This window comes from Tachypleus tridentatus, chromosome 12 (genome assembly GCF_004210375.1).
Source record: "Tachypleus tridentatus isolate NWPU-2018 chromosome 12, ASM421037v1, whole genome shotgun sequence".
Lineage (NCBI taxonomy): Eukaryota > Metazoa > Arthropoda > Merostomata > Xiphosura > Limulidae > Tachypleus > Tachypleus tridentatus.
In genome coordinates, this window is record NC_134836.1 from 42,094,156 (window position 1) to 42,113,022 (window position 18,867).

General features: G+C 32.5%; 1 protein-coding gene across 3 annotated transcripts in view; it reads right to left on the bottom strand.

Annotated features, from left to right (window-relative positions):
* LOC143233136 (uncharacterized) overlaps positions 1-12,855 on the bottom strand; it is a 52,087-nt gene extending 39,232 nt beyond the window's left edge. Inside the window, exon 1 of one of the 3 annotated variants that reach the window (XM_076469075.1) lies at positions 12,599-12,855. In XM_076469075.1, coding sequence (XP_076325190.1) covers positions 12,599-12,677 — 79 coding nt within the window. In that variant the 5' untranslated portion in view covers positions 12,678-12,855. The remainder of the gene's footprint in view (positions 1-12,598) is intronic. The other 2 variants (XM_076469074.1, XM_076469073.1) reach the window with 2 other exon arrangements.
* Between the last annotated feature and the right edge of the window lie 6,012 nt (positions 12,856-18,867).

Here is an 18,867-nt window from a genome sequence, read left to right on the forward strand (position 1 = left end):
AGTTTGCGGACTTACAGCGTTAAAATCTGGGGATTTTGCTCTAAAACAAAACACACAACAAAATTTGGCCTAATGGGAGAGGATGACGCTTCTGAACGTCCACACAGTTGATAAACATGGTATTTATGTTAAATCTAGACAAACAGTTATTTATGACAGTTCAGGTATGTTTTTACAACCTTAAACTATATATGTATATATATGTATGGTTGTTTGTCCTGGTGACTTGTTGCGCTAGATCTACGTTCAAGAAAACATATCTCATGTCCTTTAACAAGTTAACTTTAACTGCTGGTCTCATTGTTTGATTTTGTTTGTTTGATGGTTTTCATAATTATAGACTCGTTGAAATTGGCATCGCACGAAAATAATACACTAAAACTCCACTTGATAGTCTGTGCTTTTGGCTAAATATTCACCATTTTATCACTATCAGTGGACGAAATCTTGAAACTTCATTTGGGCCGAAAATGACAAATCAAAATAAAACGTAAAAGTGTTTAGACTAACATATATTTTAAATCATATCTTTATCACTGTTTTTCCATTAAAAAAGCTATTAATTTCAAACAGCAGAAGCGATGAGAAAAGCGCGACCAAATGTTTGGCTGGATTATGAATCCAAGGTTCGAACTTCCTTACCGTAAAAAAGAAATAATATTCTGCACTTTGAAATCGTGGACGCGTTTTCAACTCCTACTATTCGATTCAAGTAGTCCATGAGTTTTGTCTTTTTGTTTTGTTTGAAGTTAAGCACAAAGCTACTCAAAGTGCTATCCGTGTTCTGCTCATCACGGTGTCGAAACCCGGTTTTTAGGAGTGTAAGTCTGCAGACATATCGCTGTGCCATTGAGGGATAGAGCAGTGTTAACTTATTGCTTTCTCTCTTAGGCTATCATTTTAAAATTAGGTACAGCTAGCGCAATCAAGTAGATTTATAGGAAACTCAACAACTTGTTTTTTCTCAAGACAAGATCTTTACAAAAACGGAATATTAACAGTATTTACTCAGACAGAGGGCTTTTCAGCCAATAAATTTTTTTTTCCTTTTTAAAATTTATTATTCTGTCGAATGACGAGCGTAGCTTCATTAGAGATATACTAAATATTCATATTTTTTTCAGTTGTATTTTTTTCTTGTTCATTTAGTACTGATAACAACGTCATAAAATTACACACGTGAAAATAGTAGCTGAAAATGTGTGCCAAAGCACATTTGGTAGGGTTATGCACATCTTATTTGATATATAGACAAGATGTAGTCCTTCTTTATATCAAATTAATTTCTAAGTGTTTATTTTCTGCTTCTCAAATGATAACCTGACTTTTGTAAGTGACAAGAACTGTACCATGTATTAAAATACTAGCGTTAGCGTAAAAAAAATACTTTACGTGAAAACAAGTATATGAAAATATAAGTTACTTTTCGAAAATGAGCTAAAATATTTTTTGTTGCGATGCCATATTATAATCTACCTTAAACCAATTAATTAAACGTCATGTAAATCATTTATCATATTTGTTTCTTCCTGATTTATATAATAATCAGTTACAAATGAAATTAACGAAATTACATCACCTGAGTATTAACTTGGTCATTTATTCTTCTTGACGCTACGTTATTTAGGAAAGCAGCGGACGTTAGAAAGATGACGTTACAAGTTGAGCGTGTTAGTCACTGCCATTAATAATGACTAAACGTCGTAGGTGGTAACAATAGGTAATTGTTTAACATCAAAGATGCTATTTTGGGATTTTACCTTCACATTTGAAAGTACGGCAAATCCGTAATTTGCTCGAACGCCCGATCGATTCTTCAAAGTTTCTAAAGTTCACGAGAAATAAAATCATCATATTGTAAAAAAATATTTATATTTTTCCAGCAAAGAACCAGCTATTGGATTGAACAAAATTAACAGTTTTATAATATTACAATAAACTACAGCCCTTTAGTTAACTGTGTTGGTTTATGTATGATTCCGAGGGTCGCGAGTTCGAATCCCTGCCACATCAAACATGCTCGTCCTTTCAGCCGTGGAGGCAGTATAATGTGACGTTCAATCCCACTATTCGGTTGGTGGTGGGTGGTGATAACTAGCTGCCTTCCCTCTAGTCTTACACTGCTAAAGTAGGGACGGCTACCGCAGATAGCCCTCGTATAGCTTTTTGCGCGAAATTCAAAGCAAACCAAACCTTTATGTATGATTATAAAAATTGTTTTGAAAATCTAATATGTTGACGCATATGTTAACTTATTCAAATAAAATAACTAAAATAAATAATTGTTACCGTAATCTATTCATGGGTTTATTTAATCAACATCAGTGACGATGGTAGCAGAAACTAAAAGTATTTAATTACATGTATAAGTTAATTAATTGTTAGTCTTTTACTGCCTTACAAAGTTTTTAGGAAATATAAAAATTCATGTAATTAGTTTAAAGTGATTTTTTAAATATCACGACAAAAGATACTTATGATGAAATAAATATTTATCTGAATGTACTATTTCATCAACCATTAATAGTTAGCTGTTATTCTTTTGAAATAACAAACTAAGGAATGAAAAAAACTTTATATTTGTAAGGGCTATCTTATGACCTTGTACTGTTCACCTATAATAGTTCTTAACTAATGTTCATGAGAGTTATGGAAATATTGTGTAGTGCATATTTCACAAAACCATATATTTTATTGAGCTCTTGTGGTATGTTTTCGAAACAATAAACATCATAAAGAACGTAAGCGACTCTAAAAGAGTGTATTAGATAAATTATACATCTTAGCTTTCCCTCTCTCTCTGTAAATATATATACATGTATATCTGTATTTCTCTACATATATGTATATACAATACATAAATGTTGTTATCTTCGTACAGTGCTTAATTTTCGAAGTGTGAAATATAAAAAACAAAATATTAACTGTAACTCTAACTTCTACCACCTTCTATAAAGTTTTGTGTACTTTATGGCAAAGCCACTTTGAGCTATCTGCCGTGTCGACCAAGGGGAATCGAGTCACCGATTTTAGTGCTGTAAATCCGTTAACATACGCTATCCTACTTGGAGACCCTTCTATGAAAAACTCTCATAGAAAACCAAAAAAGAAGAGAAAAGAACAAACATGTAAGTACAACACCATAACTTGTTCCTGTTTTCTTTGAAATAAACAAAATTAGAAAAAAAAGAACAGTTTGAAGTTACCAAAAACAAGTGACAACTATTGTTCTAAAGATACCAGAAAGAAACAAGAACTCTGACATACTACAACGCGTCTTATACCTTAATAGGAAAAAAATTTCAAAATGACAAAAATTTACTATCTATATAACTCAGTTATTTATATAAAATACATTGGTAATTTAAAAGTTTGTCATCACGTAATAAATTATTTAAATGAGTGCAAACTATCTTTCTTATTAGCTTGAGCTGATCAATCATGAATGAAACATGATTTTATTATTTTATCCATTTTATCATATAGTAATAGCCAAAGAGATGGCGGTAGGTTATGCTGTTTTGTTGCCTTCTTTCTAGTCTATCACTTCAAAAGGGATGGTTTGTTAAAACAACCCTCGTGTACCTTTGCAGAAATCCAATAAAATGAACAAACAACCATACAGTAGAGTTTTCGCAATACTGAATATTCAACGACGTGTCTTTGCTAGATTGTGTTTACATTTTTATCTTTTATTTTCGTACCGTTTCTAGGTTGCTCCATCAAAGCTGAGAGGCGGAACGAACACAATAGAATGTCAAGTATGTTCTATATCATTCACAATTCTGAAACAAAACGTTAACTTATCGCATTGCATACTGAATATGAAATGAAGATATATTATAAAGAAAGTATTTATTATTGTTACAAAATTGTAATAAGATTTTTTCGTGCTTTGAGTGTAATATTGTCAACGTATATATGATTTTCTTTGAGTACATATAAACATTTTACTCGTGGAACAGTTTTCATTTTATCTAATTTTATATCAATTCAATGTAAAACTTTCAAAGTTTGATTTTATTTTGAACTAATTATTTTCAAGGAAAATCAAAATCAAAATGGATATTCCATATGAATGTAGAATATCTAAATCAGTTTTAATCATCATATAAACTTATGCTTGATTATGAAGCTCGAAAAGGAATTTTTAACTTCTGCTCAAACTTCGAAGTTTTGTTTTTTATAAACGAGACTTCAGAATTCAGTGAATTTCTCCTGAAAAAAAGGTACTTTTTATGTAACATGGTGGAACCTAGAAACGAAAAGTTTCATGAAATCATTGCACACAAAGTTTTTTATATATTTAAATATATTAGTATTTTAAACTTTAATCCCTATAAGAAAAGAAAAACTGTGTTGTTAGTAATTTAGTGGAAAAGATATTAAATTGATACGTTTCCATTTGTGTCAATGAAAAACTAGTTTACGGAAAGAAGAGGCAGGACGAGTTAAGTATTTGTCAAACACTTTCCACTCAAAGACAAAATCTGTTGACTTTAGATTGTCGATTTATTTATCAGATACTTAGGGATGAATATTAATAAACAATGAAATTAGTGAAGATTAGTTTGATCTATAAATGCTTAAAAACATTATTAATAAACACTGTAACCCTAAAACTGAGGTTCACCATTTTTCATGGATATTTCAGTGTAAATCTTTGAAAATATAATCTCAGAAAACACGAAATAGAAACAATTTCTAAAGATGTAACTACAGTTTGTAGTATCCGTATCATGTCTTTCTTAGTTGCACTTACTTCCTAGGTTATCAACCTATATGATATTACGTATTATATAACAACAAGCTTGCAGGGAAAACAGTGCAATGTTGCATTAGTTTTTTAGTTCCCACGGATTTAGACATAATCACATTATATGTGCACGTGAATAAAAACATTGCAGAAGAAAATAGCTTTATTTTTATCTACTTATAGCAATACAGACAGAGTAATAAAATAGTAGTGCAATTAGAAAACTATGAGGAAAAGCATGGTAATATAATTATAAGATAGTCTAAATTTGAGTGTAATATAATTATAAGATAGTCTAAATTTGAGTGTAATATAATTATAAGATAGTCTAAATTTGAGTGTAATATAATTATAAGATAGTCTAAATTTGAGTGTAATATAATTATAAGATAGTCTAAATTTGAGTGTAATATAATTATAAGATAGTCTAAATTTGAGTGTAATATAATTATAAGATAGTCTAAATTTGAGTGTAATATAATTATAAGATAGTCTAAATTTGAGTGTAATATAATTATAAGATAGTCTAAATTTGAGTGTAATATAATTATAAGATAGTCTAAATTTGAGTGTAATATAATTATATATTCTTAGCTTATGTTCAAACGTCATCGTTACTTACATAAAATAGTTCTTTACTGTTTATTTCAAATTTTGCAGAAAGTTACGCGAGGGCTTTCTATGCTAGTCGTCCATAATTTAGCAGTGTAAGACTAGAGGAAAGATAGCTAGCCAATACCACCCTCCGCCGACTCTTGGACTACTCTTTTACCAACGAATAGCGCAACTTACCGTCATATTATAACATTCCCACGGCTAAAAGGAAGAGTCATACTTCGTGCAACAGGGATTTGATTCCGCTGCACTGAGATGGCGAACCAAGCGCTCTAGCCACATGACCATGACGGGCCTTATGCTTTATAATATATATATGTATGCTTATTTCGTTTTAACTGTATGCACATCAATTTAGCCACAAAGAAAACAAAGTTAACAATCCAGCATATATATGTATATATTCTGCAACACATATTTCTATGGCATTTTACAGCTAAAAATAACGTTGTTCTAGGACTACTGATTGTTAAGCCTTATCTTTTATTCTTTCACACAAAAGAGCGTCAGTTAATGAATTTTTTTTATTGAAGATCGTTTTGTATTAAGAGAGAATGTACAGTGCACTAGTCATAAATGTAGCAGTTTTATATTAAGAAACAAAAAAGTAAATGATTTATCTTTCAAAGCTCTTTCACCAAACTGGAGTGAATACAATAGTGAATAGAGGAAACACAATACTTGTTACGAAAACCGGTTTTCCATTTCCTCTTTTGCCTTGGAGATAGTCGCAGGTTCGATGTATCTTGAGAATGCGAAATATAGACCCAAAAGAAATTTTTTTGTGAAGTTTGAGATAATTTAATTTATATGAAAAGGAAGAAGATATACATATATTTACACTTATACGACTCAATATTTGTATTTCATCTCGTAACTGTTAATAGAGTAGGTCTTTTTACAAAAAGAAAATTAAAATTAAATATGCTTTTTTTCTTGGGGAAGAGTAATACGATCAAACCAATAACAAGTGCATAAGTTATCATAAACTGAAACAGCATTGAACATCGAACTTTTCCAATTAGTTATTTATTATTTTTCTTAGCTGTGAATATATTAAACATTTTGCTTTCAAAACAATCAGCAAACCTGAAAGTATGTACTTCATTTCTTTGGTAATAAATGGTGGAGGAAAACTGTGAACGTTAGGCCTTTAAAAAGACGAAAATAAAACAAAGATATAATGTAGATCAACTTTTACAAACACCTGGTGACAAAATCGTGCAAGGCAATTCAGTTATTTAGGTTTACCATTTTTTAAAACAAAATAGCCACGGACTAAAGAACACTATAACAGACATTATAGGTAGAAAGTACGGAATATAAAGGACCTTAATATGATTTTGATACTCCCCTGTGGTTCAAGGGTAAGAATACGGGTTCATAACGATAAAATTCTGCTTTAATACTTGCCGTGGGCAGAGTTCAGATAGCTTATGTAGCTTTTGTACGTAATATCAATGAAATAAACATTTTTTAAAATAATCTTAGGTAGTAGAAACCCCTCCGCTGATATTTGTTTTTATATTATAGTAATTTTAAGGAGAAACTCATGAACCTGTTTATAGATTATTTTCTCTATTACTTATTCCGCTTTTTTATACATAAAGCTGTTATTTTGTATTTACTAAATAACATTTTTTGTTGATTTAATCCAAATATGTTCAATGAAAATAATTTACGAATGTTATAATTTCCAAGGGCTCGGCATACCCGGGTGGTTAAGGCATTCAACTCGTAATTTCAGGCTTACAGGTTCGAATACCTGTCATACTAAACGTGCTCGCCCTTTCAGCCGTGGGGGCGTTATAATGTGACGGTCAATTCCACTATTCTTTGGTGAAAGAGTAGCCCAAACTTTGGCGGTGGGTGGTAATGACTAGCTGCTTTTCTTCTAGTCTTACACTGCTAAATTAGGAACGGCTAGCGCAGATAGACTAGTGTAGCTTTGCGCGAAATTCGAAAAACAAACAAACACTGAGCAATGATTGTTCCCTCACGGGATGCAACTGTGAAGTCAACCTTTGGCGGATCAGCCAAATTATTGCCGCGAGTCACTTAATGACCCACGAACTATAGGTTGTCGACCACTGTTCTAAGGGAATCAAGTAATCCAATCAGCTTGCTTAACTCAAAATGTTTAAAAAAGTCACACGATGTTTCAATAAATAATTCGATCCAATACGACTACGTCTCTGGCGTTTTTAAAGTTGTCGTATTATTTAAGTAGTTGTTTTTACTCTAGCTGTGGTTTATCTGTTCGATTAGTTCCTTCTCGGTGGTTCAGCAGTTCTGTAGGCTTATGAAGTTATAAACCACGGTGGGAAAAGTCTAAATGATCTTTTTGTAGCATTACGCTTAAAAAGCAAATAAAAACTTTGTGCTAAGTCTCAGATCTTTTAAATTTGTTTTTATTTGTAACAGTTAGTCGAGCCTTTACGACGTGAGATACAGTGATGAAAAAAACAACTGATAATCATTTCCATAATGTATGGTTAAAAGCTGCTTAATAAGCTTAATCAGACAGCGGTAAGTTTACGGACTTATAACGTTAAAATTCGGGGTTTGAGTTCCCGCGGTGAACGCAGCAGATGGCCTCATGTGGTTTTGCTTTAGAATAAAACAGCTTGCCAATCTTCCTAAAACACATAACAAGTACCACATAATTTTACTCGTAAATTGGCAGTGAGCCATCTATTGGGAATAGAATTGAATGTAAGTACAAAATAATTCACACCTAATATCTATTGGGAATATAATTGAATGTAAGTACAAAATAATTCACACCCAATAAATGTAGAGAATTAAATAACCATTTATAATATACATAAATAGTTTTTCTTTACTAAAAGTGTTTAACAGTTTCCTTTAAGATGGAGCGCAAGCTTAGCATTATGACATAAAAGAAAATTACTTAAATCATTCCTGTGGATCAATAAATGATTGTTTGTTTTTGAATTTCGCGTAAGACTACTCGAGGGCTATCCGCGCAAGCCGTCCCTAATTTAGCACTATAAGACTAGAGGGAAGGCAGCTAGTCATCACCACCCACCGCCAACTCTTGGACTACTCTTTTACCAACAAATTGTGGAATTGACCGTCATGTTATAACGCCCCACGGCTGAAAGGTCGAGCATGTTTGGTGTGACGGGATTCGTACTCGCGACCCTTGGATTACGAGTCGAGCGCCTTAACCACCTAGCCTCACTAATTGTTAAGGATAAGAAAAAGACTATTAGTGCAAGTCCTATGTTAAGACAACGTTGAATACTTCATGTTACTTAATAGTTCCGTTTGCTACGTTATGATATGGTTTGGTAAATTTATTTGAAACTCTGCAATCTAAGTTGTGATCTGTGTATAAAAAGTTCTGTTTTTGCTGTTTCTTAATAGCATAATTCGTATTTTGCCCTTAAGTGCCTAAAAACCGTTTTTCAGTTGTACATTTAGCTAATTTTACATTCATGTACAGATTATTCATTTGAAAATCAACTTCGAAAGAAAAGTTATTTAAAGTAGAACATATAACTAATTCCAAAGATTAGAGACTTCCTTTTTGTTTGCTCCAGGGTAAAACTGTGTTTTTGTATAATTATGAAGCAGTTCAATGTTAGTTAGAATTTATAATAGGATAATTCATTTTCCGTTGAAGTCCTTACAACATTACTTTAAGTTTATTTTTTTATATTTGTTCAGAAAAAGATGTGAAAAGGATTTTTATATGAGATGATTAGAACGAAGATTTCATTTCTTGGGTTTCAGCAAATATGCAACAGGAAATCTTTTTTTTCAAGAGACAATTACAGAATTATAAGATCTCATTTATAAAATATATATATGCATAGATTTCATTTATAATATATACATCAACGGAATATATGTTTGTTTTTCGGTAAGTTCACATTATGAAATGTTTTTGCTAAAAGCTGGAAGTACTTTCTCGAGATTTATTATGAAACACAACTGTACATGATAATTAGAACATGATTAGAATCTTTTAAAATATCGATTTATGTTCTTGCTCTTCGCTAATAAGAAGAGAAAAAGTCTAATCTATTTCCATTTAGAATTACTCAACAGCTGGTAAAGACATTTCGCTAATGTTGAAACTATTTTTATGAAACACGAAATAGTAGAAAATTCTAAAATACTTAAGAAACCATGTCTAGAGAATTCTGAAAATCTTCACATCTCTAATAAACCTTAAGGTTTTAAACTCTCATCATTCAAAGAAATCTGAGAAAAAAATGTAATTTAAAGTTTTTAACCTGAACGTTAGATTAGTTAAGGAGAGCAAACCAAATTCTTCTAGGGCTCAGATATGTTTAGCCTTCATTTTGAACTATTCATCAGAAGGAAAGTGGGACTAATCAACAGTGTTCGTCGCTACTGGGACGTTCAATGACATCTAAACGTCATTCTAGGATTTTACACTTTAACAAAACCATTCCATGTTACCAATAGAATAAAGATGAAAAGATTTAAATGAGCAACTTAATGCTTTAACTGTCTACGAATCACATTTTACTCTTCTGATATGAAACGTAACTAATTTAAAGTCTTGCGTAAAATTGTATTTGAAATACGCCTGAAAAGAGTTAATTGACTGCATCATTTTTATTTATTAGAACAGATCTTTTTAAGAATCCATAAAATAGATAACTATTGATTAACTGTTGTTAAATCAAGACCCAATCAGCTATATAAAAATACATTTATAATTTTATTTATTCTTTTCATGTTGTTCAACATTACAAAGCACAGTTGGTTCTTCCTCATGTGGGACAGTGGTAAGTCTACAGACAACAAAAATTCAAGTAAGATTCTCCGCAATGAGGACAACAAATAACCCAATGTGACTTTGCTATAAAATAAGCATAAATGGTTCATTGGTTGCAAAGCACACTATTTGTTAATGTTCCTAGTATACATGGCTCACTAAAAAAATAATCTAAACTTCATATATATATATATATATATTTATTTATTATGAATAGGACTTTTATCTGAAGACTTCTTTATAAAGCACTTAAACGCCCAGACGTGCACAATACAAAAATATAGTTTAAAGTACACACATTAAGCTACAAAATGGTATTGCAACTTTAAGCAGCGAAATAAAGTTTCCTTAATTGACAATGGTATCTGGCCATTTCCCAACAATGGACAACTGAAGTGGATTAAAAGGTACTACACTAAAGTCCATTGTTGTAATAAAGACCACTCTATAAGTGAAGTACAGTTGTATCTGTACAGAAAAATAGTAACTTATTGTTCTCTTAAATTTTTCGTAGAGAGTTTGAAATAAAATATTCATTTATATTGAACAGGTTATTTTTTGCAAGAAATACTTAATGCGTCATACCAAGTCAAAGTAAACTCTTTTAGTTACGAAAGCCAGGAATTTGTGTAAGGTATCATTATAAATGGATGTTAGTGAAAGTGACTGAACAACTATATGCGAATTGTTTGAGAAAAAATCTCCAACTATTAGACAATGTACTTTATCATTCTTAAGTAATCGAGCACAGCGCTATCTGCATTAGTTAATTAAAATATATTTTTATATTTTCACTTACTTTCCTTCATTCTTTGTCCACAAGGTATGATGAAGAAAATCGCTTTGTCACACAAGATATTTAACGTGAGGACGTAAATATTTGAATTTAGTATTTGGGCAAACCTGCACAAACACTGTGTTGGACAAACCTAATTTTGAACAAATAAGCAAGAGGATAACGAGCTATTCAAGTCCATAACATCCACCGTCGAATCTTGGACTACATTTAGCAGGAATAACAAGATTTAACAGTTACACTTATAACTCACTCACAGCTCCAAAGTGCGGAGCGTGATTTTGCAGCAAAAAGACGTGAACCATGGGTTCGTGGTTTTTATCATTCGACCAGTTACTACTAGTCAACGTTGGCCAAATACGATAACAGTTATCCTAAATACTCAGTATTTACGACCGGGACGCACTTAAACAATTTTTTTGGCCTGAGGCCTAGACATATAGACAACTTAAGTAGAAACTAGTAATTCTGTGTAAAAACATAGATGTGGAAGAATTCTAGAAGAGACTTTTTTTATTTCAGTATAAGCAGCATGGATATGTGTGTCAGTAGCTTTAGAAGATAAGATTCAGTTGTTTTTCTATAATAAATATATTGAGTATACATACATGTTAAGTCTACACTAAAAGTATTTTTTATTTCTTCAAAAATCGTAATTCTGTACACTTGCATGTGAAGTATATAGCGCAATAACATAATTTTTCAGTGCAAGGTGTATTATTTTTAGAAGTTATAATGACAGAAGTAATAAAATATGTATTTAAACATGTTAAAATAATAAAGAGAAGTAAACTTGTATTCTATAACCTGGGCATCGTTCTTCTTTAACAAACGTGACATTGCAGTAATATATGACTTTATTTTCGATGTTATTATTTTAATTTGACTCTTTAAGAGTAAAAAAAACACATTATCTACAAAATAATTATTTTTCAGATAATTACTTGAAGACCACAACGAAATAAAAATCACACCGTAACTTTTCAAATCGCTTTATTTTAATAATCCTAAACATTTTCAATCAATATGAACTTTAACGAGACCTGACACACAATAGAGAAATTATTTATGATATATCTTGTTTAATTAAATTAATATTTTCTGAAAAGACCCTTCTAATTTTGTTACATATATCTCTGAAAACAACTTGGTCTAGTTTTGTCCAATATGACTTTTTATTTGCCTCAGAATTAAGTAGAAAAACCGTCATTCAAATAATGCTGGTTTTTTTACGAAAGTACAGTTCAATGGTAATAGATGGCCTACTGTTAATTGTATCGCTGTAAATATGGCTGCATTATTTCGTTTCATCAGTATTTAAGCTACATTTTAATTACTAGACTTATAAAGAAATGGTAAGTTACACAACACAACTTATACCATTTACGTTTGAGAAGTTTTGTTTTCTATGTTGATGAATAACAAAATATAATAGTGACCACACATAATGTGGCTCTTTCTCTGTGTTTACGGAACCAAGGTGCATTAATCGAAAAAAAACAACAACGAGCCTTTAATACAGTGAATGCTTGAAGTAAAATAAGTTGTTTTTATTAGATTAAAATTTTTATGTAGACTTATGAAAAATTTACTAGTACAGAAAATATTAAATATAAGTAGTATTTTAAGAAAACACCTATTTAGCACCTACCGTGCAAAAATAAGCAAACAAGGAGAATCGTGGGACAAAAATGGCACCCCCAAAGTGACGTCTTTTTCTGCAATGCCATTACAGACCTTCTGATTGAAATATTTTTAGTATATAGTGATAGAAGTAAGGAAAACAGTGTTGGAAAGCAAGATGAGTGTGACCATCTCTCTTCTGTCAGCTTGAAGACCCCGCAACATGGTACGCTTGCGTTGATGATACCTTGCTGGTCTGAAACGTGTTTGTGGAGTTCAGATCTATATATCATTGTAGTTTGGTTTACTCGCCTGTAGGTGGACATTCGTGTTTATCGTAGGCCAAACGGGGAAAAGGATTACCTTGTAATTGAAGATTTTAACCTAGAAATCAATTGAATCATTATCTATATTAAACAGATGATATCCTGCTTAAGCTGTGGAGTTTTATTTTTAGTCTTAAATTAAGAGATGAGAAAAGACTTTATAATTTACAAAATATTAATTTCTTTTTATAGCTGATTAACCTTATAGTATGCTGCAGAGAAGAAAATAATTGCAGAAATGAATATGTCACTACTTGTTTGCGTGTTTCACTTGCCATGTTGAGAGAATGCACAACTAGTTTTAGGGCATTTTACAGATGCTACTTATTTTGGAAATATTTTAATCTAGTTCACAGATTTTATCTTTTTTTCCTTGTTGGTATTTTTTCTTCTATACTTTTTTGTGCATGAATAATTATACGAGAACATTTTGTCATGATGGAATATTATTACACGAGAATTGTTTTTCACATCGGACGAACACAGAGAAAGTAGCAGCTTATTCCTGCATATTTAAGTCTATTGTCGAAAGCTGTTGATACGCTTTCAGAAGTCCCCCGCTGCTACAGCGGTAAGTCTATTGATTTACAACGCTAAGAACAGGGGTTCAATTTCCCTTGGTGGACTCAGCAGATAGCTCGCTGTGGCTTTGCTATAATAAAATACACACACACACACGCTTCCAGACAATTGGTTTGTGCATTAGTCTGTCTGGCAAATATCTTGAAATGTTAAATTACGTAATTACGTAACGTAATTATCGTTATGTCCTTAACACGACTACTAGGAATGACCAGTCTAATCCCCACTAATTTAAAACGGACTTCATTACAGAGACTGAGTGACTGTCAATTATCAAACAATAAGGAACATACCTTATTAGTTCTGTCTTCACATCGAGAACATTTGCTTCAACCTTCATTGCTCGTTCGAAGTTTTATCGAGATCCCTAACATTAGCAGGAAGACCTCTGTAAGCCTGTAGTCTCCATAGGTGAGTTACGTTTTGCATCTACGTGTATGGCTGAACGATATTTAAAGTGAGCAGTTTGATGGTGATGTGTGATGAATTGCTCCTTACAGGTGTATTGACGTGATATTAATTCCAGTCGTATGACTTTCTCAGAAGCAAACAGATCAGATTAAATTTTATGTGGGATAATGTAGAATATCCCCGTCGCACCTAACATGCTCGACTTTCCAGCCGTGGGGCGTTATAATGTTACGGTCAATCCCACTATTTGTTGGTAAAAAAGTAGCCCAAGATTTGGCGGTAAGTGATGATGACTAGTTGTCTTCCCTCTAGTCTTACACTGCAAAATTAGGGACGGCTTGCGAAGATAGCCCTTGAGTAGCTTTGCGCAAAATTCAATAAAACAAAATATTTTGTATGAAGTATCTCCGAATGATCGAATACGAAAATCAACACAACAATAAATTATAGACAGCATTGTTGCTCTTTAATTAACTGAACGTATTTAGTTGAGTATTTTAGGCCCTCGTTAAAAGGAAGAGAATGACTGAATATAAGTTGTTCTTGTGATTTAAGTTCCAGATAGATTGGTCAATTTCCTGATGTCAATTTTTGTTTTTTCGATAAAAGGTAATGCAAAAAAATATAGTTTTTAAATTGGTTTTGGTTCAAAACTTCTTTTGCACAACTCAATGATTCTTAAAATACAACGATTATTTCTTTATTTTTTTCTCTGAATTTCTGATTCGTATAATCAAAATAAGTTTGAAACATTCGCCACACACGCCTTCGTAGTTTCCCTTTCTAATTACATTTTCCTAGCTGATATGAAAAATTTCTATGTAAACAGGTTAAACTTAAAGACTAATACATAATTAAAGATTTTTTTTTCTGAAAATAAGTTTGTATTTTTAAAACTCATAGTTCGTATTTCACATTTGGTGATAATAAAACATATAAATATTAATAGAAAATTGAGCCACGAAATAATTCGTGATGCTTTCTTTTTAATTACCATTTACTGAAGCAGTGTCTTTTTTGCTTTTATAAAAACCGGTGTGAGAGTTTTTTTTTTCCTTTACGGATTACGTTTTGTATAACTTGCAACGCATTGTGTTACGAGTAAATAAACAAAATTTCATTTATGCTTTTTTTCTGTATGCATGTAGAAAACTTGTATATAACGGTAACTGTGAAGTTGCAAAACTAAAACGTTTCATAAAAACATTTTGAAGGATACAATGGTGATTCGAGTGCGTACACTCTGCTCGGGTGAGCCGTCACAAACATGCAAGCGATCATTCTATCCTATTCTTAACACTCAAATCCGATTCCAGACGCAAAATACTTTTGATGCAAGATTTTCCAAATATTCAGCTTAAAGATCAAACGACGGTGTCGTTGATCGTGAAGAACGCACTATTTTCGTGAAATACGTGGTGACAATTCAAAACATTCAAGTGAGAAGTATATTAGATAATATTACGATTGCAAGCGCATATAGGTATAACAAAATCACATATAACACAACAAATTTATTTCAAGACGTTAGTTTCATAGTTGGTAGTAAATAAATAAATATTAAACCGAAAACAATTAGATTTTGGGTTCTAAAACAAGAGATGCCAGATATTGTCAATTAAAATTAAAGAGAGGTTTCTTCAACAAACTTTTATAGGTATTGAAATAAAAATAATCTCAAGTGACAAAAGTAAGTTACAATTTAGTATAGCGTATTAATGCGGTTCTTATTGGAGAAATATGTGGAACTGATATTGTTAAATGTGTTTTGCGGAAGTCACATCTGTTCATTGAATTTGTAGGATGTTCTTGTTTTACGAAAGCACTAGTGTATATTCGAATGATTTTTGGTCAACTGAACTTTCTATAATTTTGCTTAAAGATTATAAATTAACTTGCCAAGAGACAATATAATATTATTGGTCTGCTGCAGTCAGTATTATATAAACCTCTGAAGCGATAATTGTTGTGATAAACACTTATTACTCGAATAACTACAGATATTTGACTAGGAACGTTTATAAATTTCGAGCATTACGAGCCTTTAAACTTCAGAGAACTAACTTCGGACGTTAGTATTTCTATGAGGACAATAGATATATATCTTCCTCTGTGAAAAGTAAGCGTGTAAACTGTGTTAGACCAAATAAGAATAGAGCTAGCTAGCATTTCATTGAAGGGAAGTGTACAGCATATTAACTCAGAATTATCTCACTCTTCACGAACGTGGACCGTCAATAAAATATTCAGTTCCAGACCAGATAGAAGACTGAATATTGTTTGTGATTTTGTAAAACTTTTGAAAATAAATATTTACTCGTATTAACTATTTGTAACAACCGTTATTATAAATTGTATTTTTCTTTCTATAGTAAAATATATTTGTGTTAAGAAAAAAATAATTGTGTATAAGTCTTGTTGGGAAATGTAATAAATTTGATACATATCGAAATTCAATTAATTTCTACATTAAAATTAAAATTCTTGGCTATTTAAAATTGTAATACGTTACGTACGTCAAACAATAAATCGTAGGTTCGTCCGAGATTAATTATAATACATCAGAGTATATTAACATGAGTCATTTATTGATGAAAATAAACACAAACTTAATAATGTTGAAACGACAGCAACGTTCAAGTGTAACATGATCGCAACAAAGTAGCATCACGAGTTTGTTTGTTTTTGAATTTCGCGCAAAAGTACACGAGATCTACCTGCGGTAGCCGTCCTTAATTTAGCAGTGTAAGGCTAGAGGTAAAGCAATTAGTCATCACCACCCACCGCCAACATTTGGGCTACTCTTTTACCAAAGAATAGTGGGATTGACCGTAAAATTATAACGCCTTCACAGCTGAAAGGGCGAGCATGTTTAGTGTGACGGGGATTCAAACACGCAACCATTACATTACGAGTCGAGCGCATGAACCACCTAGCCGTGCCACCCGCTGTCACAAGTGTATTAATTAATTCGTTAAGAATCGAAATTCAACAATGAAAGAATAGTTTAGAGTCGGAAACCACCAACCAATGAGAGAAATCAACTGGTCGAAACAGTGTACTCACAAAATAGAGTAAGTTTTATTTGATCTCACCTGATTTGTTTTAATTTAATTCAGTTAATTGTTGCAGTTTAAGTTGTGTGGTTTAAATTGTTTAAGAGTTAATAATTAACTTAGCATGAGAAAGAATTGTAAATAATTTACAAAACGTCAAGCTAACGTTAAATAAATGTAGACTGTTGGTTGTAGCCTTTAGTAGTAACCGGAAATACAAAAATTTTTTAACTGAGGCAAAAGTCACAACAGGTGATATTTATAACCTTAAGCGTAGGAAAAAATACCGGAACTGTGAGTGATGCTCATGTAGGTTACCATGGTAACTGTTTAGAAAGTGTTAAGGTACATTTAGAAACAAAATGTACAGAAGCTGAGAAAAATGTTTAGAGATAGAGCCAGAAGACAGACATAAAAAGAAACAATTCGGTTTAACGATGAAAGGGAAGCTGGGTTGTTTTGGTGATAGGGATGTCTTGCGTGAAAGAAGCACCTAAGTACAGTTGCTTGTGTTATACGAATGCGCTATAGGTGTATATTTGTGTAATTTTGAAAAATTGTTTGTTTTTGAATTTCGCGCAAAGCTACTCGTGGGCTATCTGCGCTAACCGTCCCTAATTTAGCAGTGTAAGACTAGAGGGAAAATTGCTAGTGATTACCATCCATAGCCAACTCTTGGGCTACTCTTTTACCAATGAATAGTGGGATTGACCGTCACATTATAACGCCCCCACGGTTGAAAGGGCGAGCATGTTTGGTGCAACTGGGATTCGAGCCCACGACCCTCGAACGCCTTAACCCACCTGGCCATGTCGGGCCCTTTGAAAAATTAACAACAGTAAATAAATAGGGACCACAGTTTGTAGCGAGAAAACTAATCAGTGTATTACCCAGAAATACTTTATTAGCATACGATAAAATTGATAATGTAGAAGAATGAACGTAGTATTTAATAAAACTATATATTAAATATTAGATAAACAATATAAATAATGATCTATGAAAAACGAAACAAGTACTAAATATAGATCAAGGACTAACAAGTCAATACGTATATATGTATAGAGAGATGTATTATAAAAAATAAATAGTAGACCTGGAAAATATTCAACTAAAAGTGAAGTAACGCGTCAGGGGTAAAAGTATTCGAGGGCTGTTCAAAAAATACGCGGACTCTTTGAATTGCGCGGCTCCAGTTGGTTCCAGGGGAACCCGCTTGGTATCGCTAGGTTTGCACAGATCAGCTGATTACGACGCCATTTCCCGATTGCAGATATCTTCATTTGTGTACTAGCTACGCGGTTTTAAGTGGAGTGCGATTTTTTCGTTTGGCGGATTTCAGAATGAATGACCTGAAGGAGTAACGACTTGCTGTGAAATTTTGTGTTAAACTTGGAAAATCTGCGACTGAAACTTTTGCTATGCTTAACACGGCTTACGGTGATGTTGCTATGAAGCGTACGGCATGTTTCAAGTGGCATGAACGTTTTAAGGATGGTCGACAGTCCATTGAAGATGATGAGCGTCCTGGACGTTCTTCCACGTCAACTGAGAACCCACACGTCGACAAAATCAACACCCTGGTGCGGGAAAATCGACGTTTGACTGTCAGGGAGCTTGCTGAAGAGTGTGGGATATCAGTTGGATCTTGTTACGAGATTTTGACCGAAAAATTGAAGATGCACCGCGTTGCTGCGAAAATTGTGCCTCAGAACTCGTGAGTTTTTGGCCAAACACTCGATTACTGTTCTTCCCCACCCCCCCTACTCACCTGACCTTGCTCCTTGCGATTTTTTCTTGTTTCCCAAACTCAAAAGACCCTTGAAAAGAAGAAGATTTGAGACGATTTCCGAGATTAAGGCAAATGCGACGAAGGAGCTGGAGGACATTACAAAAGAAGCGTACCAGGACTGTTTCAACAA